The sequence below is a fragment of the Eleutherodactylus coqui genome, chromosome 11, assembly GCF_035609145.1.
Source record: "Eleutherodactylus coqui strain aEleCoq1 chromosome 11, aEleCoq1.hap1, whole genome shotgun sequence".
In the NCBI taxonomy this organism is placed as follows: Eukaryota; Metazoa; Chordata; class Amphibia; order Anura; family Eleutherodactylidae; genus Eleutherodactylus; species Eleutherodactylus coqui.
In genome coordinates this window covers 125,211,457-125,236,638 of record NC_089847.1, presented here as the reverse complement: position 1 = coordinate 125,236,638, position 25,182 = coordinate 125,211,457, and the positions used below count along the sequence as shown (strand labels likewise).

The window sequence follows — 25,182 nt, the reverse complement described above, 5'->3', positions numbered from 1 at the left end:
TAGTAAAGTGTGTTACTGGAGACTTCTCAACAGAAAGTCAAGAGGGATGAGTCAATATGCTCATTGAAGTCTGTGAGAGCAGAGGGGATGGGGAAGAAAAATGAGTAGGGAGAGACTCACACACAGACCTGATGTTGGTTCTAATTGCGGATTATTTACATGTCCACTGCTCAGTCCTGCTATAACATCATCATGTAGGATATTGCATGTCTGTATATTACAGAATCTGCAGTTCTTTGTGCACAATCTACAGAACACAACACAGCATCCAGGCTCTTCCTATCAGTTCTAAGAGAACTAAGAATCACAAATACAGGATGAAAATGTTGGAAAAATACAGTTATGTAACGGCCAGTGTTACCCCTCATAGACACAGACATGGCACCTTATTCTGGAACCTTTGGAGCACTTTAACTCACGTAGTATAAAGACACCAAATCCAATGTATTCTGGTACTGGAAGATACCATCTTAGCCCCTTGGCTTGACTAACCTCCTGTTCTTTTATAAAGTGACCTTAAAAAGAAGCTTGCCCAAGTATAGAAAACATTTCTCATTTTATTCATGACCTTCTTTAAGTGTTCGGAGCTACAAATTTGGCTCATTCCAGAGCCGGATAAACTCTCATAGGTTCTTACATGTACTTGTGTATCTTTAGATTTTCTCCAAGAATATAAATTCTGCAAAATATGGAATAGGTTCTTACAAGTAAAATAAAAATAATGACTCTCTATTGTCTTCTTGGAAGTCTACCGATGATAACACGGCATTCCCTAGTAGACCGCTCTTAAACCATTTCCAATGTCATACAGGGAAACTCTTGTGAAGGATTCCCCTGCCGTAAGGATTTAAGGAAACAAACCCATAAACCAATTCAAGCTTTCAGTACACAATAAAAAAAAAAGCCCGAACAGATTTGATACAAACTTTTCCTCTACAATTAGGTTGTCCCGATGGAATTTAGGTCAGAGAATAGGAAAGCTTGGGTTAAACCAAGCCTAGCCAACGGATTTGGAGGAATACACAGGATTTCAATGGTTTTAGATCACAATAGAATTTTTAATAAATAAATTTCTTTGTTTTTTTTTTTATTATTTCTTTTTTTTATGTAAAGACACTTTTTATTGGAAACAGTAGATTTAGCCCAGTCATTTTCGTTCCTTTTTTTAATATAAATTGTCTGTTTTTGCTCTTAGTCTGCTGCACTGTAGAATTTTTTTAAATCTGAGTCTCCTGTACATTGTCTTTAGAGCTTGCGCGAATCAATAAAGGTTCATGCACAGAACTGTGTATTGAATTTATTGTGTTCACTGTCGTCGTGTGATTAAAAGGAGACTTATAAGAGTTATAGTGGTTTAGATGCTCATGTTCTATTGCGGGCATAGGCAAGTGGCTCTCAATAGGCGTATCTGCTGTGAGTTCATCATCCACATTTATAATCTCAACAGTCCGCGTTGGAGCGTGATGGTTCTTCCTATGGTGCTGCTTCCTCATCTTGTAGAAAATAACCAACATGACAGCTGCCATAAGGGTGATGGCCACAAAACAGCCAATAATAATTTTGGTGGTCTTCATAACCTCGTCAATCCCTGGCATTCCACTGTTTGCATCCGTAATTGGGATGGTGTAGGGCTTTTCTGTGGATCTTGTGCTGTGTGGCATAAGCGAGGTGGTTGCATTTGTGGTTTCCCAGTCAAGGACTGGTGTAGGACCCACATGATGTTCCGTGGTCCTCGCTTCATCCTGAGATGGCTCCATAGTCTCTACAGTGACGGTGGAAAAGTATGTGTAATTAGGATCGGTCGCAGTCACATTCAGTGTCGCCGAGGCAGTGGTGTTCCCTGCTGAGTTACTCACTATGCATGTATACAATCCTGTATCCCGCACTGTTACATTAGTAAAGTTTAACGTGCCATCATTAAGCACAGAAATTCGCACTTTGTAAGCCCCATGGGTCATAATTGAACCATTTGGAGTAATCCAACTAACATAAGTCAATGACGTAGATGCCCGGCATTTGAGTTCAGCAGCCATCCCTTCCGTAACATTCAGATCAGCGGGTGGCTCCACAATCACAGGGGCATAACAAGTAAAATAATTCTGGTCCAACTCTGCAATGTGAGTACCTTTTAAACTGGAGGGAGTAGCGCAACGAGCACAACAAGTACTGCCGGTTGTAACTATCTCCTTCAACCACCAACTAAGCCAAAGTATGTCACAGTTGCAGTTCCAAGGATTGTGGTGCAACTGAATCCTTTGCAAGTTATGGAGAGGTGTGAAAAGGTCATGAGGCAGTAAAGTTAGGTTATTATGTGCCAAATTAAGCTCCACCAGAGACTGGAGGTCATCGAATGCATTCCTTTCAATCACCTGAATTTGGGAATGCATAATCCAAAGTTTCTGCAAATGGGTTAACCCTTGGAATGATCCTGGTCTGAGAACTGAAAGATGATTCCCAGAAAGATCAAGCTCATCTAGTTTTACAAGAGGGGTAAGATTGGGAATTTCTCTTAGGTTGCACATCCCAAGGTTCAAATACTTTAGGTTTGAAAGCCCTTCAAATGCTCCTTCTGAAATATAGGATAATCTTTTCATTTCCCCTAAATCCAACCTACGTAGTGAAGGGATGCGATTAAAAGCATATGATGGTATGCTTTCTATGGGATTGTTCCTCAGCCAAAGTTCTTTCAATTTTGACAAATATTCAAAAGCTCCATTGGGAATGGTGGTCAGACGATTGTCAAACAGTTCCAATGTGTTTAAGTTTGCCAAGCCATTGAAGGCCCCGATTTCAATCGTCCTAATGTGATTCCTACTCAACTGTAAAACTTCTAAGTGTCGTAAGTGTTTAAAACTGTCCACTTTGATTATTTGGATCTGGTTTTCATGAAGGTTCAACTGCCTTGTGTTGGTGGAAATACCATCTGGGACTTCACGCAGGTTCCTCCGTGTACAAATGACCTTGCTGAACTGGTTACTGCAGGAACATACGGAAGGGCAGGTCTGAGCCCTAACCAAGCCGGCCACCACAAGAAGCTGAAGAGCCAACAGCACAATAAAAAGGGGGTCAAATAAGGCCCTGTTGAACCTAGGACCTATCATCATCTGCTGTGGATGTAATGTCATCTTGTTCAACATTCATACTTTGTGTGTGTTTGGTCCTTCTGGAGTTCCAGTATTCTGCAACAAAAAGAGAAATATCCAACATTAATGACTGGTAATATGAACACTAAATACATTTGACTAAAAAATGTATCATTGTTTAAAGGGGTTTTCCCTACCACATTATAGGGCTTAAATGTCTGACTGCTGGTTGGTTAACCCCCAGTAATCCTGAGACCGTCACACCTGAATGCCCCATGTGAAGAGAGTGGCATTGCACATGCTTGTCCACCACTCCATTCACTCCTATGGGATAGATAGAGTTTGCCGAGTGTATCCACCTGCCCCATAAAAGTGAATGCAATCCATGGTCTCAGGATCACTGAAAGTTTCAACGGTCAGATCCCCAGCGATCAGACATTCATGCCCGATCTTGTGGATAGGGAATACAAGTCTTTAATGGGAGAACCCCTACAATGGATACAACTTTAGAGGTTGCAAGCAGTCCTATACTATATGTAGTACTGGAATAACATCTCAAAAGCTTATGGGTGCAAAGGTGGAGATTTATGAAAGGGATTATCTGAGTCATTTATTTTGTATAGTTTTCGGCCCCCCTGTGCCTAAAACTATCTAAAATAAATTACTCACTAGAGTGCCAAACCGCAAATTCAGCAATCCAGCCCTTAGCATTTGACAAGTGACATCACAGGACAAGAAAACCTGGTGACGTCCCATAAACCTATCACATGGGCTTCTAATGTAGGCCGGTTTATGGGACATCATCAATAACATCCCTATAGGGCATTCTGTTGGCTACAGCAGTCATGTGGGTAAACAACCCATTCCACCACTGCAGCACTTGTAAACAGAAGACCGGAGCACAGCCGACGGCAGCGGGGGACTAGTGGGGGGTGAGTACTGTCGGGTTTTTTTATTTACTCTACATCCCCTCACTGCCACCGATTTCTCAGAAACCCCCTTTAAGTCTCTTCCATCAGTATTTTTGTGCAGAAATGTTGCAAATCTTTTCACATACAAACTTGCCCATTTTTTACGCCATTCTCGTCACGTTTCAAAAAAGTGGGCAAGGCTTATCCCTACGTGCAAGGCCACCTGCAACTCAACAATTTTGCTATGATTTATGCCATAAATTGATTTGGGGCACATAGAACACCCTAGAGGCAGCAGATTTATTGAGAAGCATGCACATTTTAATAAACCTTGTGCATCTTACTCCAGTGGGCTTCCATGTAAGACTAGCGCATGGAGTGCCAATCCTTATAAATCTCCCCCAACCTGTCTGGAGGAGATCTATAAATTCCAAATATCTGATGTTACAATATAAGGATATTATTTAAATATAAAGCCCTTTCACAATATCTGGCGCCATTTGTTGGATTCCCCTTTTACACCCATATTAGTCCTCTCCACTGCGAATACTTCATTAGTATACTCTATGCATAATTTACCTAAATTACATACACACTGCTCAGTTTATTCATACTCATCAGATTTTCCCTAGAGCAAGTGTTCTTCCATCGGGCTGCCTATAGGCAAACATCTACTGTGCCAATGGGTAAATCCAGCTGTGACTGCATGTTTTGTCTCAATACTGTTATGTGCAGCGTCAGTGACTGCTAATCAGTTGTCCTAAAAGGATAATACCAATAATACCAATCCTCCATATACTCTATAAAGCAACATGATAGAGAGGGGTTCACACCCTGTTCAGGTCCACGATCTATAAGCTACTGCAAAAATCAGCAATGCTCATGGAGATCATCGGCAGTGGCAAAGCTATAGAGGTCGCAGAGGTCACAATTGTGACAAGTCCCCTAAGCCAGGGGGGACCAGAGGCCCCCCTAACTTCTGTACCACAGTATCCAAAAGCCACTACATTCCCTGCAATTTCAGCCATCATGTGGATTCACATGATTACATTAATTACAGACTCCCTACCACACTGTTTCACAGGCTGATGTTGTGTTGAGCATCTGACTCCACCCTGGTTCATCCTGCACTGAGAACAGGAGACAGGGGGAGGAGCCTGGCATTCAGCAGAATAAGACAGCGAGGCATGGAAGATGTAATGATGTGAGCCCACATAGTGGCCAGAGTTGAGATTATACATGTATATGTGTGTGTATATTTTTGGCAGTGCATGTTATTTGGAGCTTGTGCCCCTATTTTTTTCTTTTACTCGAACCTTATGCCTCTAATTTTTTTTTTACTCTAGCAACATTGGTAGTGCTGCATCAATGAGTCTCCTAAAAGACCTTTGCAATGCTGTGAAAAAAGTTGGGCAAACCACAGCCATAAAGTGAAGAGGGGGCCCAAGCTGAACTTTTTACACCAGGCCCCATGAGCCTTAGTCATGCCTCTGGCCATCGGTTACATGACTGCTGCATAGGAAATGTGCTGACTCCTGGCCATATCCCATCTGAGTACCAGCTGATCCCCGGAGTGGCTACATACTGAAATGGTTGCGATAACCCTTTGTAAAATGACAAAAAACAGCTATAATTCGATTTTGTAATATCAATGAATGCGACGGGGTTGTTCACACACGTCCATAGCTGGATAAACATCCCAAACACATCATTTCCTAGCAGCACATTATTCTGCAGTATCCGGAACGCGGTGCATTGCATTATGTAAGGGGTCAGTATGCACATGGAGTATATTACATAGCACCGAGGCTACATGATGTTAATAGAACTTGGAAATGGTCCGTTAACTGTAAAGGCCTGCTACCGGTGAGGGATTCTTGTTGATTTCTAAAGCATCCCTTCTGCTTACACCATATAAAATGGGCTTTTAGACTCTTTTACTGCTGATTCATCTGTGCCTCATTCTAACCCACAGCCCTGGGTTCATTTCCAATCTGAGCTCACTGCAAGGTCCCTTTTCTGTAGAGATTAATGAAATTCCCTGTGAATCAGACATAAGTGAAGTCTTATACCAGCTCAAAGCACATTCATAACCCAGAGCACCAGAATGCATAATGCATGCGTGCGGTATAACAAAATATGTATCAGCAAAGGTTGTTCAGCATTAAGCAGAATGTAGTTTTCATTTTCACAGGAGAAAGCCTTGTTACAAAAAGAAAATTTATTATTTAGATCAGGCCTGTAGTTCAGAACTGTGCCGCCATGTATCGTTCTTTATAATTAATGATCTTCACTTGAGCTTAAAGGTTCAGTCACAGCCCCACTTAAAGGGGTTGTCCGGGACTTAAAAAAGTTAAATAAAAATTGAATACTTACCTATCCCTGCCGTTCCCCGCTGCAGCCTTGGTGCCCGCCACACGGAAGCCGTAGGCGGTCATGTGCTCTTCCTTGTGCGTGTGACCACTCAGCCGCTCAGTGGCCATAGAAGAATGACCTCTAAAGCTTGTGATTGGCTGAATGGTCCCGTGCTCATTGAACGGAATTGAATGGCATGATTGTGTTTGATCTATATGGCAGTATTATAGGGGTTCTTTAAAAGGGTATATAGAGTATTATTTGGATGCTGTATATTATTTGGGCATGATATGGCATTATGATGTGGGCTGTTTAAGACAGTATTATTCGGATGCTGTGTATAATTAGGGTGCTATGCAAATAAAGGAGATAGAACAAGACTTCTGCAGCGCTACCTATTGGAAGGCAGCATTCCTGCGAGTCAATGTTATACAAGGCTTGTATAAAGAGTCTAACATTAACTTGCAGAAATGTTGCCTTCCAATAGGTGGCGCTGCAGAGGTATTGTTCCATCTCCCTTATTTGTATATTACCCAGAGGAGCATGAATGGCGTTACAAGTCTCCTCACTCACCTTCTTGGTGCTCTCCCTAAGGAGAAAAGATAGCGTAATTTGGGTACTATATGGCAGTATTATCTGGACCTTTTAAGAAGGTATTATTTGTCAGATGTTTACTATATGGTAGGATTATATAAGAAAACATGAATGACTGTGACTAGAGATGAGCGAACGTGCTCGTTTAGAGCAATTACTCGATCGAGCATCACTTTTTTCGAGTAACTGCCTAATCGGGCAAAAAGATTCGTGGGGCACCGGGGGTGAGCAGGGGGGTTGTGGTGGGGAGTGGGGGGGGGGGGAGAGAGAGAGAGCTTCCCCCCTGCCATCCCCTGCTCCACCCCGGCGCCCCTCCCCCCCGGCGCCCCCCGAATCTTTTCGCCCGAGTAGGCAGTTACTAGAAAAAAGCGATGCTCGATCGAGTAATTGTCCTAAACGAGCACGTTCGCTCATCTCTAACTGTGACTTTACACCAGGCAACTTTTGATTAATTGGTAACTTTTTTTTTTGGGGGGGGGGGGGCGGACTAGTGACTTATGACTGGTCACTCTGTTAGTAGCCATGTTTACACAAAACGGTTATTGTATGAATTCACTTTTTCAAGCAAGTATTCAGCCTGCAGTCATCCCATGTGAAAGTATCTTTAGATTCATCTTTCCCGCCCCGGCCAGTTTTTGGAAATAGTTCTGTATATGAGGATGAGGGCCTTATAGGAGAGGAAATAGGGGCTATACTAAATTGGGATCCCCCTTGTCTGTACTGTATAGTAAGTATGACCTTGATCTTAATTCATTGTAGCAGAACAAATGAGATTAGCGATTAAGCTCCGCCTTAAGCTTTAATTAGCATTTCGCTTGAGTACATGTGACACTGGTTTGAAGGAAGAATGGAAATCAATAATGCTACAATACTCGGCTTTTCATTGTGTTCAGACTTTTTAAGGTATTTGTTCTCGGAAACGTTTCCCTTGGGTGCTTTACAGAGAGCATCGTTAAGGCTTCTAATTAAAATTAAAGCCACACTCACACTTTTACATAAACCATTGATTAAAGACTAATTTCTTAAAATTACCCCGATGCTCATCCAGCTGATACAAAGCTGTATAAATCAAGAGAAACATTCTTAAAGGGAACACACTCTATTTACCAATGTAGATCATTTTAACTAAGTATTGAGTGAAACAGGCAACTTTTTGACTTTAAAGTGTACGGACATCTCTGCTGACTTTTTTTCTTAAATCTGTCTTTTTTTGCATTAAAAAAAATCCAAAAAGTTTTTTTTTCCCATGCATCAATGTGCTCCAATATGCTGCACTTTTAGCAGAATCAGTCAGACAGACAAACAGAAGACGGAAACTAATTGCAGGGGGAGAAAATGTGTAACATAAAGTTTATAGCAAGTGGAGATGGTAGATATGTATTAAATGCTATTAACAGCAGAGGGGAGGGAGGAGATGCCGTGACACAGACTGTTAAGCTAATTAATCAGGAATTATTGTACCCAACTGCAAAGTGCTGGCTGCTGACTGAGGGCTCTTTCGCATGGGTGTTGCGATTTTTGGATGCCCGCATCGCAGCCAAAAATCACACGAACAAGAGAAAGCCGCAACCAAATCTCCCATTTTTTCGCCCAATCAGATGGCTGGGCTGCGGTGTATATACACCGCAGTCTGGATTTCCTCCAGCCAGGGGGAGAGATCTTAGTGCTGCTAAGGTCCCTCCCCCTCTCTCACCTTCCCTTTGCCGGCTGATCACGGCAATAGAAGCTCTCATAGAAGTCTATGAGAACTGCCGGCAAAGGGAGGGGAAGGGATTTTAGCAGAGCAAGCCATGCTAATTTCCCTCTGACTCTCCCCAGTTTATGGGAGCTACCAGCAAGGGGCGGGGGAGGGACTTTAGCAATGCGACCCGCTGCTTAACCCCCCTTTTCTGACAGCTCTCATAGGCTCCCATAGGAGTCTATAGGTCCTGGCTACATATTCTGGCAGAAGATAGGACAAGTTCCATCTTTTTCAGCCGTGCGTAAAAGCTGCTGGCATGTGCACCGAATGCGCTATCATTTCTGGCCGGCTGATTTTACACGCTGAAAAATCGGCCATTTGAACGGATGGATTGGAATAAACTGCTTTAGCTGATCGCAATTTTCGGTCGGGCGTTTCATCACGGCAAAATAGCCGCGATAAAACGCTCATGTGAAAGTGGCCTAACAGTTTGGGGTTACCAATGGATGACCCAGCTCACTTCTAACAGATAATTAATTTCCTCTCACTGCTCTTGTCACAGCTTTCACTTCTCAGTTGGCATCCACCGGCGATGAGAGCAGTGATAGGACATAAGTCACATGTCAGAACGGAGGCAGGTAATCCAGTATGGTAAGAAGCCAGAATCAGTGCTTTTAACCACAAGCAGTTAGTTAGCGACCGGCACTTTGTAGTTAGGTAGAGTTCATCTTGATTAATTAGATAAATAGCCTGTGTCACTACACCTCCTCCCTTCCCTCTGCTGTAAATAGAATTTAATATGTAGTTTTCTCTCCATTTGCTCTAAGCATTATGTTACACCCCCCCCCCCTCCTGTCAGTCTGCCTGACTAATAGATTATGTACAAATCTCAGTCCTCCAACTGGAATATACTGGAGCACATTGACAAATAGAAAGTAAATGGTTAAAAACTTTTAATAGCATCCATCTGCAAAAATGATTTTCATGTAAAAATGCATGTATTTACAAAAAAAAAGTCAGCAAAGGTGTCCATAGTCTTTAAGAAAATTAATTCTCCAGGGACAACACTGGATTTCATTAAGATGTGTGGGAGATCTTATAACCAACCTTAAGGCAGAAAGTAAAAAAAAAAATCTAATTAATTTACAAATGTTATAAACTTCTAAGTATTAAAAACTATAAAAAATATCTGAAGTAAATAGTGGAAAATACCATAAATAAAAAATCTAAGAAATTGAAGTTTATACACTAGCATAAAGTAGCATAAATTAGCATATCATTTACATAAAATTAACTCATGTGGTTTGATACATAAATTGTTACAAAACAGAAACTAGGTTGCTCTCCTCTCAGCTCATAAATAATAGGCTCTTCTGCTAAACACTTTACAGAAAATCTGTGCATGAAGGTGCGAGAGGTACAGAGGCTCATGTATTAACCCCCCTAAAAAAAGGTAGAGGGGGGCAGCAACCAAAATGTCAATCATATTTCTTAACCCTTTCCAATCCACTGTCTCATGTCTAAAGACATTATGACTTAAGGCTGTACAGCTCCGATGTTGGAAGACGTCTGTCGGGGTTCTCTTACTGTATATTGCCAGCCTCTCTGCTGTCGGAGCCTATCCAACGTGTCACCTCATGCAGTACTGGTGTTAGCCAGCAGATAGCGCTGTTGTATAACAGCAGAAAAAGAGTAAGCCCCCTAGGAAAACCAGGATACAAATTGGATTGGAAAGGGTTAAAGTTATACTACATTTTTTTAAAGAACTTGGGCACCCAATTATATCTGGGATCTCTATTAGGCCGCCTGCAGATGGGCGGAAATTCCACGTCAAGATTTCCCATGGAATTTCCGCCCTTGGAAGCTGCCATAGGATTGCTTTAGCAAACGCAATTCTAGGCAGACGGCTGCAGTTTGTCTGCGCGAAATCTTGCGCGGCAAACAAACCGCAGCATGTTCTATTTCTCTGCAGAGCCTCGCACAGAAACGCCAGTGCCCGGCCGCTGGCTTCGGTCTGCGCATGCACCGGCTGCCCGGCAAGCCGGCACATCAAACAGTTGGAGCCACGGGCACGGGTGAGTACGTGCTGCTCTCTGCAGGCGCTCGGGTCGGGTCCCGCGGCGAGAATCCTCGTAGCCGGATCCGACCTGCCCGTCTACAAGCGGCCTTAGTCATGAGGATAATTTGGGGGAATAGATCCGAAGGCAAATTTTTGCTACCACTTTTTAGTTTTTTTCCCCTTCTCAAGTTTAAAATGCAACAAATATATCAAATGTTGCACAATGTTGATAAATATTTTGTATCTTTACATTTATTTCTGCTACTGTGGTGAGAAATGGACAGTTTTTGTGTATTTATGTCAGGTTTGCTGCAGTTTTGGTTCAAAATACTGATGTCTTTTGCCATAATAGATCTGAATAGGAAGACAATGATGCATTATATGATAGTACTGTGCACAGTCTCAAGTCCCATGTCTGTGTCTCTAAGTCCCATGGGACCGCTACTATAACATGTATGACAGTGTACTGGAAGTGCCCTCCTTCTGCTACAATAGAGGCAGATCATCCAGGAAGCCATTCACCGGCGTCTGCAGGACATTCAGGTACAGATCTGTGTTGAGAGTCTTGGGAATGAAGACAGGTTGAACAATGGCTCCATGCATGTATCGTAATAAAAGGAGGCCACCTGGAGTACGCTCTCTTTAAAGGGGTTGTCCCGCGAAAGCAAGTGGGGTTATATACTTCTGTATGGCCATATTAATGCACTTTGTAATGTACATCGTGCATTAAATATGAGCCATACAGAAGTTATTCACTTACCTGCTCCATTGCTAGCGTCCTCGTCTCCATGGTGCCGTCTAATTTCAGCGTCTAATCGCCCAATTAGACGCGCTTGCGCAGTCCGGTCTTCTCCCTGGTGAATGGGGCCGCTCGTGCCGGAGAGCTGGTCCTCGTAGCTCCGCCCCGTCACGTGTGCCGATTCCAGCCAATCAGGAGGCTGGAATCGGCAATGGACCGCACAGAGCCCACGGTGCACCATGGGAGAAGACCCGCGGTGCATCGTGGGTGAAGATCCCGGAGGCAATCTTAGTAAGGTAAGGAAGAAGTCGCCGCAGCGCGGGGATTCGGGTAAGTACTAAACGTTTTTGTTTTTTTTAACACATGCATTGGGTTTGTCTCGCGCCGAACGGGGGGCCTATTGAATAAAAAAAAAACCCGTTTCGGCGCGGGACAACCCCTTTAAGGGCCATTTACACGGGACAATTATCGCTCAAAATTCGTTCAAATGAACTAAATTGAGCAATAATTGTGCTGTGTAAATGCAAAAAAAATTGTTTACTATTCATCCAATTCTAGTTATCAGTGACTTTCAGTCAGCATCAAAAACGTAACTGAATCGCTGTCTTCTTGCCGCGTGTAAACGCTCAGCGCTTCACATAGATGGTGAAGCACTGAGCGAGAAGTCCCTGTCGTCTACACGCTCTGCATGAGCACTAACGACCTTAGTGGGGAGTTCAATGCTTGTGCAGTCGTTTAGGCGACTGCCATCCCATCTAAATGGTACATTACTTCAGTCGTAGCAGGGGTCTCAAGGGACTTAGAGAATCAGAAGGTGGATTTCTGCTACTTTTCAAGTTTGCCATTGGGTTTTACGCTCTATCTCTTACAGGATCCACAGCACACAATTAAAATCCATGTTCCAGAGACCCTATGGGGCCAATGGGCCATACTATCATGTAGCACATCCATGCCTTCCTATTCACTTACGCTATTGTTATTTCAATGTAGGACACCGGTACTGAGATACAGCGCAGGACCCGTCTTTTTGACCACAGACTGTATACTTAGCACAGTTTGCATTATTCTAGCTAACTTTTAAACGCATCCATCCTCTGACAATATTCATAAATCTCTCCCGCTGCTTCCAGTTCTTCTGACTTACATTTACCTTTAGACCCCATTCACACAGTAGAATTGTTATGCAGTTTTTTGCATCAAATTTCTTTAGCCAAAGCTGGATTCTGCAAAAACTGAGAGAAGTATAATATTTGTCTTCATACTTTTTGCTTTGGCTGAAATTAAAATCTGCACTATATGATCAAGGTCAAGGCGGAGCCCAATGCAATAAAAATAATGCAACCATGTGTCTATAGAAAACATAAAAAAGCTGTACAAAACAAAAAGTTGGTACAGAATGAGCAGTAGGAATATAAGTAACACTAAGTACAATATTATATCTAGGAGTCTAGGAGAAGTCTATAGGGTAACAGAAATGGCAAGCATCATCTTCTTGAGTTTATAGAAGTCTATTGCATCCCTCCCATACTGCTTTAGTGGGTACCACCGTAATACAACATGTCTCAGAATATAAATCTGTAAGAAAAACCTCCGTCTGCCTCTGTGTTACTTAAAGGGGTTCTGTCATTAAAAAAAAAAAAAAATCTACGCTAACCTATTCCTACCCGTCAGTCTGCTTACCAGATCTTCACCTCACCTATCTTCTGTCTTCTGCAGTCCTGGGGGTCACTTTACCTCCAGCTGGATGATTCCCCTCTTTCCTGTGAGGTTACGTACATTGACGGCTGTTTTCATCCTTCCAGCCAATGTACGTTACATCACAATTCACAGGCCAGCAGGAGGAGTGCTGATCTACTTCAGAGGCTGCTCATGTGAGCTGTCTGGGGAATAGATCAGAATTCCTTCCTAGCCAGTGAATGCTACGTCATAGGGACGTGACATTCACTGACCTGGCCGGAAGCAATATGCCACGAATGCAGCCTTCATAACAAGCCGGCCAGCGTGCTGAGAGCTGACCCGGGGCACTGGAGAAGATCAACAAGGAGAAGATGTGGTAAGGAGACTGATGGGGAAGAAATACGTGAGTATAGATTTTTTTAGCTGGCTATCTAATGTGTATGGGGGCTTCTCGACTCACCTCTGATGGAAAATGTCAGAGGGGAGATAAGGAATGGGTAGTTGGGTTTAAACTTGCCCAATCCTTTCAAGCTTCAGGAGATAAGCCATCGCCAGAGGTGTTTGGCAGCAGATTACTCATCTATCTCATTCAGAACATATGCATACTCAGTCTAGTTTAACGTGCATGTATATAGGGGATCGGAAGAGATAGCTGATTCATCCATCAGCAATCCATTGAATATGGTCAGCCTTTGGCAGGTGGAAGAACCAAAATGTCCATCAGCGATGGTGTGAACAAAGTCCCTATCACCTTGCAAGCACATCTGGTGTGGCTAGATATGCTGTTGTAAGGAAACTGTCAGGACCGGCGGCTCTCAGGATCTCTGTGCCCGCACCACCAGTCCTATCAACCAAGCTGATCGGGTGTGGCGCAGGCGAGCCCTGTCTTGGTAACCTCCCCTGGCCGCCGGGGTCCCAGACACTGGCTCCGGGCGCACGCACCAACTTAGCCATACAGCGGAGTATTTATCATCCGGGGAATTTTTGATGCCTTTTTTCTGGCAGCTTTTCTTCCTTTCTCAAGCTTAAAGATGCAACAAATTTATCAAATGTTGCACGTTGTGGATACATTTGTCGTATCTTGAGATATGTCTAGATATGTGGAGTTATTTTGAACGCCACCAAGATGCTGAGATGAGGCTGCAAGAAATTTTGTGGCTTTTTAAAATCTCTAAAAAAGTGCAACTTGCACCAGAAATATGGCATAAAACCAGTAAAAAATGTGCCCCATACTCTTAAAATGCACCCGATCCATCACAGTGGCTCATGCTATTAATCTGGAGCCTCTTTAGACATCTTTTGTCAAACTTTATATCACCTATTAGTTAGCTTAGTTCACGTCATTTTTTTTTCTTTTACACACAGTGGCGCTTTTAGGCCACACCCACTATCCCCATATGCCATACACCCCTTTGCTAAACCACTTTTTGGACAAGACATACTAAAACACCTAATAAATGTATAGCAAGGCAAGTCAAACAGTTTTCTGGTGCAATTTGCGCCAAAAAACTCGCACATCTGCCGCGGTAAATCTGCCCAATTGTGTTCCCATATAAAGATGTTTCCAGTATTTTATTTCGGCATCACTCGGGTGTAAATATATAGAAACTTGAACTACTGGCTTTACTTAGACTTAAGTAGCATATAAGATATATCCTTGAGAAATCCTGTTTTCCCAGCTTTACCTTTCGAAGTTTCCATGGTTACCAAGGACGGGAAGTTTAAGTATCGCTGGCTGAAATCCAAGCAATAATATAGCAGTTACTTCTCGGCTCTTTGTTGTAGGATGAAGTAATCTATCCATTCCAAAAGCAATCACACTAAAATGTTCCTCGATTCGGGTGCCTAATGGCATCACTCTAATGGAAGGGAATTGTTTTGGAATAGCTCTAGAGTTCAAACCCTTTACACATATTATCTCACTTTATATGCAGATTGTAAATGTAGGGTTACCTATAGATGTGGACGGGTGATGGCAGCACACCGTGGGCATTGGGTGGGATATAGCACTGTTATGTAGGAGACAATAAAAAATACTCGTCTTTAGAGTCTTAGAGGGGCCGCACACAGGCATAAGCGCATATACGCTCACTGTCGCAGGGCACACGACCACAGGTGGTTGCGCCTAGATCGGTACATTTTACAGTACTTTACTGCTCACATTGGCACGGTCCCAATAGCGCCATGTTTGAGTAGGCAGGACAGCCTACTTAGTAGGCGGGTCAGTCTACTTAGTAGGTGGGTCAGCTAACTCAGTAAGTGGGTCAGCTGACTTGTAGGTGAGTCAGCTGACTTATTAGGCCATGCACAATTTGGTGCAGACGGGGGCCTTCGATGCACAATTGTGCCCAAAAATGGAGCATAGTGTTTTTTTCCCACAAAATGTGCAGTGAAAAACACCACACATTAAGGAACCCAATGAGGTCAATGGGTTTTATTTGCGGTGCATTACAGATACAGATTTTGTGTCCGCAAATGCGGTCGTGTGAGGCCGCCCTTAGCGACTAGCAGTCGCTGCACATATTGTTGTCGCAATGGGTGCAAGCATTTTTGGAAACCCAATTCAGATAATTTGCATGGTCACAGAAATTTCTACAACAAATCTGTGGCTAGTGAATAAGCTGCCATAAATCTCACCTACCCACCCGAATAAGCCCCCATTTTCCAAGGACTCCACAGTAAACATAGAGCTTCTACGATGCTATATACAGATCTTAAAAAGGGTTGTCCGGGTCTTTTGAGTTTTGTGACTTTTTTGATTCCTCAGGATACGTTAGCAATAGATGATCGGGGGCGGGCCGCGGCTCGGGAACCCGACGATCATCTGATTCCCAATCCATTGCCAGTATAGACAGCACTGGAAGCAGATAGCACTGTTCATACTGACATCGGTGTTGGGAATCAGATAATTAGTGGGGATCCTGAGTGGTGGCTCGCTGCTGAGCATCTATTGATGATGTTATGTCTTAGCCAAACATTCGGCACGTGGTCCGGATCGGACGTAATAGCTGTCCTAAAAGGATGAATAACTAAGCTAAAATGTGCAGGAAAGGGAAATCTCATCCTAACATACTAATACGAGGAAACTCTACCTAAAAGCGGGGTGATCGACCTGACAAGGGCAGCCCATGCCTGGAACCTGGGGCAACCTTAACCATTCCTAGGTGATGACGAGGGGGTGACAATAGGCACAACAGTACAAGATGGCAGATGTTACACAACCTATCAATGAGAGAATACACCGTAGACTTATCTGATCGTATGTTGACACATAGAGGATGCAGACCAGACCAAAACTCCACCATACAGAATAATGGCTACCCTCTGAGAGGAGGAGCTGAAATAAATACACTACAAGGTTCATTGTCCAGCTTGGGAACCACCTCCCTGCCAACCAATCAAACCCAGTTGCGTTCATGTCAGCACATAGCACCAAGTCATAGGGCACATGCTCCGTCACCGCAGTCACATGGGTTGGGGCTGACCTCATGACATCACCGTCATAATAGATTACTTATCCTGAAGATAGGCCATCAACAGAAAAATTCAAAAATGTCCTGGACAACTCCTTTAAAGAGGTCGTTCCTTCTGGGCAATTCTTGTCCATTCACATCACTACATACCGTATGGACAAACCTCTCTCCAAATGTTGTATCGGAGTATATGGATTTCACAGAGGCCCCCGCTCTATAAGCTAGTGGTCCCTACACCACCTTGTATTACATGGGCATCATGCAAAGACTATTGTCTTGCTATATAGTAGTTTCTCATAGATCAGCTGCTTCCGCCAGGATTTAGAATTTTATCCATATGGGCCAAATCAGTTATAGAGATTTCTGGAACTTAAATCTGTTACATTCATCTGAATGGGGAATTTTTGGTGACAAACACATAGTGTAGTTCTTACTACACCTGATAAATGTGTCGGGCCCAGAAAAGTCACACCCCTTCCCCAAAGCCCCTCACCCTTTTTTTCCCAGAAAACTGGTGAATGTGATATGAAAATGCAAAAATAATACAAGAGAATCCGAGGCACCAGAGAAATCCAGGAAGCTAAAAGTAATGGTCATTCATTTCTCCCTTTAACTTCCTGGATGTCTCTGGTGCCTTGGATCCTCTTATGCCATTTGGTGCCTGTGGTTCTGTGGAAAAGCCATACGCAGTAGCATGGAAGAGCAACAAGTGGTGCATGAGCCACAACAATTTCTGTAAAAACGCAAAAAGTCATAGTTTTTTGTGCAAATACCCACTTGTGCCCAAATTGTGACTTTTTGACATCAGAATTCTGAAGCAAATGTGTTAATACTCCCCCCCCCCCCCCCCACACACACACACAAGGATTTTTGCAAGTTCCATTCAAATGAATGGCACAGTCACAGAAATTTCTGCAGCAAATCTACCATTTGTGATACTTCCGTAGGTTAATTAGCAGGGTTTTAATGATCAAGGAGAAAAGGTCCATCTGGTTCCTCAGGTTTCAGCTAAATTCAAGCCCTTGGGATGAAGATCTACTTGAAAGCTAAGACAATGGAGAGAAGTCTCCAAGTTTCTGCTCCACCACTTATATCTTCTGAGTTCTGCGAGCCCAAAGACTACTGGGCAGCTCAGGCAGCATCATTGCATCACACCACTTGCATGGAGAGGACCTGTTCTTCATGGGAATGGTGAGCTAAGTGAGCTTTTACGTAGAGGCATTCTTACAGTATGAGGATATTATCAATGTATGGGGCATAAATACAGTATAGAGGCACTATTATTGTATGGGGGTAGAATTAGTGCACTATTACTGTATGGGGACATAATAGGAGCACTATTACTGTATGGGGATACTATGGCGGCACTATTACTGTATAAGATAGCAATAGGGGCACAATTACTATATGGGGGCCCTAAGGATGGAGTGTTGGTGTAGAAGCATGAAATCATGAAAACATATACTGAGGTGAACCACTGTTGGAAGAATTCATCATGGATGTCTGGTCTGGATGGGAAAGACAAGAAATGTGAGCAACTCCAAAGAAAAAAGGACGTCATCTGTGAGTCACTGGATGTAATGGTGCTACGATGACTTACAAGGACTGCAGACTACATATACTATATATTTATATGTATATATGCTCTTTTTTATCTTTTTTATTGGGGAAACACATTATATATATATATATATATATATATACTTGCACATGCAAGTAACAAGCTGAGAGAAGACCAACATTTGCCCTGGGGCCCATAGGGTTCTGTTTACTCCCTTATTAACTCTAGTCCTAACAGTTGCATCAAGAGTGTCAATGTAACGTTACATACAATAAAACTAATATGCAGCATGCAATGGGATTATTGTTATCATCACCTCTATTAATGGTGATTGTAGTGGCAGAAATAAGAGTATTAGTGGCAATAATAGTACTAGTTGTATAAACAGCAGCAATAGCATTAGTGGTTAATGTAGCAGTAACAGCAATAGTGGCAGCAGTAGCATTAGTGTCACCTTTAGGATGGTATTTTCATCCCTTTTAAGCTCTGAAGATATTAAGGATTATGCCATGCTGTACAGAAAATGTTTATTCATTCGCATCTGTTTGGGCCCCAGTAGAGTTCACAATCCTAATTGCTCTATCATAGACACACAAGCCAAATTAACCTAGAAGCCAATTAGCTAGCAGTATGTTTTAGGGCCGGTTGGGGGATGACGGAGCATGAATTGAATAGAAGTAAGTGAGGTCTAAGGCCACATCCACACCTCCTTCTAGGCGCCGGTATAATTTCCATTGTTCGACTCCTACTGTATAACTGAAAATATTGGAAACAACAGATCTGGTCGATACTGGAACCAAATGATGGCAGATGAACCCTATAGACTACAGTGATGTTCATCCAGCCTCTCGTATGTTAGCTGAGACAAAAAGCTGGCCGTGATAGTGAAAAAAGATAAATATTTAATAATTAATAAGCATTATTTAATAAGCTATATAAATAAAGATTATTATTATTAGAACTATCCCGGGTCCATATTTTAGAATGGCATACCATGGAGCTCCAGCCTGGAACACACATCAGTCAGGAAGTTAAGTATCACAACTTTTATGTCAGGGGCATACACAGAACTCCTATAGCAAAACTAAGAATTGGGTGCCCATACCGGGCTCCTTGAGTCTACGCTCAGCACTTGTCTCCCCAGCCCAACAGCTAAACCTTTAATCACACCAGGCCGACAGTAAAAATGTGATTACATACTTGGTCACGCTGATGCCGGCTGGAGCGCTGTTGGCACAAACCAACTCTTGCCTTTCCGAACGGTGTGCAGGAGACTAGGGGAGCAGTCAGTTGGTGCCCTCAGCACTCCGGCCAACTTCAGTGTAACAAAGTGTAAAGTCATGTTTTTACTGTTGGCCAGTGGTTCGGAGAGTAAAGGTTCCGCATATGGGGAAGGGGTTGGAGCCACCCAGCTCTGGGCCTCCCTTCCCTGTGGGCACCATAAAAGTTGCGTTGTCTGCTTCTATTGGTGGCACACCACTGCAGTGGACACACCTTCAACACATTTTCAGGTTGGACCAGCCTCTTTATCAGGGTGGTGACCCACCTGACGAAGAGACCAATCTGGCCTAGAAATACATTGTATCTGTCTCTGCAGTGAGAAATATCATGTTGTGGGCAGCTATGCTTGTTTCCCAGGGCCGTATTTCTTATAACACGAGCCCTGAATAAACCTACTCTCTTAAAGGGGTTGTCTCGCGCCGAAACAGGTTTTTTTTTTTTCCATAGGCCCCCCCTTCGGCACAAGGGATGTGTTAAAAAAAAAAATACATATTACTTACCCGAATCCCCGCTCTGCGACGTCTTCCTTCTTCCTTCTTCTTCCTTCACCAAGATGGCCGCCGGGATCTTCACCCACGATGCACTGCGGGTCCTTTCCCATGGTGCACCATGGGCACTGTGCGGTCCATTGCCGATTCCAGCCTCCTGATTGGCTGGAATCGGCACATGTGACAGGGCGGAGCTACGATGACCAGCTCTCCGGCACGAGCGGCCCCATTCACCAGGAAGAAGACCGCACAGCGCAAGCGCGTCTAAAAAAGCAAGAAGCCAGCGAAATTAGACGGATCCATGGCGACGGGGACGCTAGCAACGGAGCAGGTAAGTGAATAACTTCTGTATGGCTCATATTTAATGCACGATGTATATTACAAAGTGCATTAATATGGCCATACAGAAGTGTATAACCCCACTTGCTACCGCGAGACAACCCCTTTAACTTATATCAGCTATTTTCATTCTACATAAAAAAAATTCAGCTCTGAAGTGGTTAACGACGGATTTAGATCTCCTATAAGTTCTAGTGAACAAATACATAAAAAATTCTATAACTTGTGGTTAACTTCAACGCATCTTAGTCACAGCCTGTTGTTATGGGGACCGGCCAAATTTAGTCTATGTTTTGCAGCTCCTACAGCTTTCTAAAATTGCTTGCCAGAATATAAAAAGAAAATACTGTAGATATCATCCACCTGTCTCCAGCTCATTTTTAGAAAGCTAAAGTAATATGAAAGTGTAACACCCGCCCCCACAAGAGTTCTAGTTGTATCATCTGTCAGGGGATTAGTTTGGGGTCACCTTTGCTGGGGTTAAAGGAAGCACATGTCGCCAAGCAAGGAGTCAGCAGCCAGGATGAAGTTGAAAACTGACCAATGGCCTACTTTATTAACAAGGGCTCCTGTCCACGGGCGGATATTAGCATGCTATGGGAAATTGGTTCCTCTTCCACACTTGTGGAAGCCAAATGCAGTTTCCGCAAGTGGAGGAAAAATGGCAACCTGTCGATTTTTTGTGGATTCCACGCTGACTACTTTCAGGTTTCAAATTCTGCATCATCGCCAACGACTCAATGCATGTATTGTAACAGAAGGGGCTAACTAAAGTATGCCTTCCTAACTTCAGTCATCGGAGCGGTCCCATGGGAGTTAGAGAGTAGATCTTGCCTTCTCACATGCTACTCTTCAACTTTGCAGTTGGGTTTTACACTCTCTCTTTCTTACAGGGGCCAAAACAAAAAATTAAAATCCATGTTCCAGGGCCCTCAGGAGCTCATGCTCCATACCATTATGTAGCACATCAGTTCCCTTCCTATTCAAATATGCTATTGTTACTTCAATATAGGACACCAGCACCGAGATATAGCGCTGGATCGGTATTTTTGACTATGCTATGTATATGGAGTGATTATTCAAAAGCTTGGGCAATCACTCAAGTTTTCCAAATAAATGTTTTTTTCCAGGACTTTACTATTGATGACCTATAGAGATGAGCGAGCATACTCGCTAAGGGCAAATACTCGAGTGAGTATTGCCTTTTGCGAGTACATGCCCACCCAACTCAAAAGATTCGGGTGCCGGCGGGAGGCGGGGAGAGGCGGGGGAGGGTGGGGAGTAACGGGGGGAGGAAGATCTCTTTCTCTCCCCCCGCTCCTCCCTGCTCACTCCCGCAACTCACTGCTCACCCCCGCCGGCACCCGAACCTTTTGAGACGAGCGGGCAGGTACTCGCAAAAGGCAATACTCGCTTGAGTGTTTGACCTTAGTGAGTACACTCGCTCATCTCTAATGATCTATCATCAGGAGAGATCATCAATAATAGATCGATGGGTGTCCACCACTCAAGATGCCTGCTGATCAGCTGTTTGCCCAGCCCATTGTTAGTATGCACAAAGATGGAAGTAGACTTCGTCAACATTGCAGTGGCCCAATAAGAGAAGAGAAGCGCTTGCAATACCATCCCGGACCACTGCAATGTTGACAGAGCTGCCTGCTTTGGCTCTGTCCACACTGACAGTGGACCGGGCTAACAGTTGACTGACCGGGATCTTAAACGGCAGACCCTACCCCTCTACGATTGATGACCTATCCTGATGATGGGTCATCGATTGCAAAGTCCAGGAAAACCCCTTAAGGTGTGACAATAATAGAGACTCATCTGTAAGGGGCAAATACTTTTTTCGTAGATTGTATTCCACATTAAATCTTGAATGCTGATTTTCTCTTTTACCGAAATACATTTCGTTTTCGGCAGGTACTTTCCTGGAGAGCACAGCAGGTGAATTATGCCTGGCATGCGGGAAGGCTTACCCTACCTTGCTCTAGTGAACTTTACAGCAGATATACTCTTGTTCTTCATTTTCCCGCTTGATGTTATTTTTTTCTCTAAACCTGTGCATGTTTTCTCTGTAGCAAAAATACCATTACTGACAGGGTGAACGCAAAGCTTTTTTCACAGTCAAGCAGAATCTATAACAAAAGCAGAAACCTCCGTACAGCGCTAAAGATTTTTTGTCATAGCAGATCGCTATCCCCAGCATGCCACCCACATTGTTTCATTCTCTGTGCTAAGTTAAAAGCATGAAAAGACTGGAGTGTATCTATGGGGGGTGCAGAGGGAGCAGTCGCACCTGGGTCCTCGTGCTCGAAGGGGGGCCGAAGACTCCTCTACGGGATAAGAAGACATTAGTATTATAAATGGCACACACTAGATGGTGAAGACTATTACAGATTTTGCCATGGGAACTAGGAGCTTCACGTTACACATATGGAAACCGAAGGCGTTGATAGGAGAAACCATTTTTTCTTTCAGTTTAATAAAGATCGATCGTACAGTATTCTTCTGTATGAATGGGCATGACCAAAATTTGCTTTTCCAGCACCCTAATTCTTCATAAATTCCCTATGAGATTCCTCTTCTGTACCCATTTTTGCTATGGACATATGTAGGTAGTGCAAAAGGGCACCAGTCATGTCCTAATGTCAACAGGACCGGTTGTAGAGCTTTGCAACTGCAACCCGGCTGACTCCAACAATGTGTTTCTTTGGTTTATATTCACCCCTGTTCCGCTATATGGGCTCTTCTTAGATTTGTCTTCTGTCTCTGTGAGTGTTAAGTGGGCTGGCTCAGAATGGCTACCATCAAACTTGAATGACTGAGCATGTGGGACTGATCACTGGATACACCTAAAGTTTTAGGAGCCAAATCTAAGAACAACTGGTAAGAATGGAGGTGACTAGTGTTCCTTGAACCAAACCAATAGAACCCTGTTTTGGGCTGGACTTTGTAAAGGTTTGGTTTGGCACAAATTGAACTACGCTTTTGGCAAAGTTCTACCCAAGTTCTATTGGTTTAATTCGCTCGGCACTAGTTCTTGACACTGGTGTATAACACTAAGAGCCATAAACTCCCTGAATAACATCTTAGAGAGTTATGCATAGCTTTAATGGCTCTTAGACAGGTTAGACATGAGTTTTATAGGTTTTCTTGAACTTCTGGTTCAGTTTAACCTAATTCGGGCTGAAGAAAACTTTTTTGCAAAAGTTCGGTGAACTGGCCAAACCGAACTTTTCAAAAGTTTGCTCATCATTAAAAGTGAGAATGATCAAAGGAAAGTCATCCTTGGCCAACAAGTTGATGTGAGGACAGGATAGGTTCTCTTTCATCAAAAAAGATCAGATTTGGTTCAAATCTACAACACTTGTTGCCACCTTGTACAACTGATAAGAGTGGGGTGGACCAAGGGAAAGGTAAAACCCAATGATACTCTCATCAACGTAAGAGGTGGTAGACTACTCCATCTTTAAAGGGATACTCTGAGCAGGATACTCTGATCCACTGTGTTATGCTTAATGTAAAGGGACTCAGTGAACTCCAATAAGAGAAACCCTATGTCATGCACTGCGCATCAGATCCCAGCAAAGATCAGCAGAAGCCATGTGAGCCGTATTTGCTTAGATTGTTAACTTTTTTGTTTTTCTAAAATTGTGGGTAAAAGCATTTTGGCTAATGAGGTATAAGTTCTTGAGCGGCATTATTGCATATGAGGGTCGGTTAAAGTGGCTGCCCAGATTTTATAAATATAGATCCATTTATGTGCATACAATAAACATAGTGGCACTCATCCATCCTCACCCCAGCGATCCAGCGCTGCAGCCCCGTGGCCCTTCTGGTCTTTGTTTTGAAATGGAGACCACCTGACCACTATAGCCAATCAGAGATATAGTGGTCAGGTGCCATTCTCCTGGCATTATGATTCACAGCATCTGAATGGTTATACCAGGAAAACGATTTTGACTATGGTAGACTCTAATTAGCTGAAGTTGTCAGGAGGTTTGCATTAGAGAACAAAGACCAGGAGGACTGCTGGACTGTAGTGTTGGATCACTGGTAGAGATAAGCGAGCATGCTCGGTGAAGGCAGTTACTCGAGCAAGCATTACTCTTCTCGAGTAACTGCATACTGGTCCGAGTAGATTCGGGGGGACGGTGGGATGGAGCGGGGGTAGAGTGAGAGAGATCTATCTCTCTCCCCCCCCGCTACCCCCCGCCGTCCCCCCGAATCTGCTCGGACCAGTATGCAGTTACTCGAAAAGAGTGATGCTCACTCGAGTAACTGCCCCAACCGAGCATGCTCGTTCATCTCTAATCGCTGGGGGTTAAGCTTGGTAAGTACCACTACTTTTATTACTTTCACAAATTTAGATCTATAACTTTTGGACAATCCCCTTGCGTTGAGTAGCACCATTAATACATATAGAATTAGTTCTCTAGGAATATATTTTGTGACCTTGCTAAACAAATCCGAAAAAGCTAAAACTCGAGATCCAGGCCAATCGCTAAACGCTCCGACTTTAGGATGAGAAATGAATGAAATAGCATTTTGGTTAGTAAAATCAAGCCGAGGAGATGGGGTCAGTGAGTGTGACAAAGTTTACAGACATGACAGAGTAGGACACACAAATGAGGCAGGGAGCCTTGAGCAGAAAGCAAGATTAATTTAGTGCCAGATACCTTGGACTGGGAAACAGATTCCCAGACAGAGCTCTCTGCATTTTCCTTTGCAAAGCAACTTCAATTTAATGACTTTTTTTTTAATACCTAGTTGGTTATTTACTGTAGCCTCTGGGCTGTGACGCCGAGGTCAAATCAGAGGAAAAGACTCAGTGCAGACTTTTTCTGCTTTTCTATAAATGTTCTATGGTTCGCTCTGGATTTACGAGAGAGACGAGGGTGGGAGAGTGAATTATCATTAATGTACAAGACAAAGGTAGTT

General features: G+C 43.4%; 1 protein-coding gene across 1 annotated transcript in view; it reads right to left on the bottom strand.

Annotated features, from left to right (window-relative positions):
* Positions 1–644: 644 nt before the first annotated feature.
* Positions 645–25,182, bottom strand: part of LRRC4C (leucine rich repeat containing 4C) — a 165,255-nt gene continuing 140,717 nt past the window's right edge. The window contains exon 3 of the mRNA XM_066583480.1: positions 645–3,179. Coding sequence (XP_066439577.1) covers positions 1,218–3,137 — 1,920 coding nt within the window. The 5' untranslated portion in view covers positions 3,138–3,179 and the 3' untranslated portion in view covers positions 645–1,217. The remainder of the gene's footprint in view (positions 3,180–25,182) is intronic.